The 555-nt window shown below is 59.6% G+C and overlaps 1 protein-coding gene across 1 annotated transcript in view; it reads left to right on the top strand.

Annotated features, from left to right (window-relative positions):
• Window positions 1–146: 146 nt before the first annotated feature.
• The window catches only part of VPS11 (vacuolar protein sorting 11 homolog (S. cerevisiae)), a gene marked incomplete at both ends in the record, with an annotated part of 2,067 nt that continues 1,658 nt past the window's right edge, over window positions 147–555 (top strand). Inside the window, one exon of the mRNA XM_010158104.1 lies at window positions 147–377. Coding sequence (XP_010156406.1) covers window positions 147–377 — 231 coding nt within the window. The remainder of the gene's footprint in view (window positions 378–555) is intronic.

Below are 555 nucleotides of genomic sequence, written 5' to 3'. Positions count from 1 at the left end.
CCAACTCAAACCACTCTGATTCCATGACTCTATCACAAGCCCTGACCTGTTAGTCCCAGAGACAAGGGGCCTCTCAAAGCTGTTGCTCAGAGCCGATTCCTGCCGTAGTCGGCATCCCGTGCAGTGCTGTGTCTGTCGCGTCGCAGACTCTGGGAAGAAGGACCAGCCTGGCTGAGACTGATCTGGGTGCTGGACTTTTCCTGGCTGTGTTACAGGCTAATTCGGAGGAGTTCATTCCAGTCTTCGCCAACAACTCCCGGGAACTGAAGGCTTTCCTGGAGCACATGACTGAGGTGCAGGCTGACTCTCCGCAGGGCGTCTATGACACCTTGCTGGAACTTCGGCTCCAGAACTGGGCACACGAACGAGATGAGCAGGTTTGAGCTCCTCCAGCTTTGTGTTTCGAGAGGGAGGTTCGGTGTCTTTTGAATCCGCTGTGGATTCCTGCCGCGCCGTAACCCGGCCGGATGGGCGTTGCTGACGCGAGGCAGCGCGTAGGCTGCGCTGGGCACACGGCACGCGAACGGGAGTGCGGCCGGCCCGTCCGGGGAGCGG

Source organism: Eurypyga helias, unplaced genomic scaffold (assembly GCF_000690775.1).
Source record: "Eurypyga helias isolate BGI_N326 unplaced genomic scaffold, ASM69077v1 scaffold34098, whole genome shotgun sequence".
NCBI lineage: Eukaryota > Metazoa > Chordata > Aves > Eurypygiformes > Eurypygidae > Eurypyga > Eurypyga helias.
Note: the sequence above shows the minus strand (reverse complement) of the source record. Positions and strands in the feature narration are given on the sequence as shown.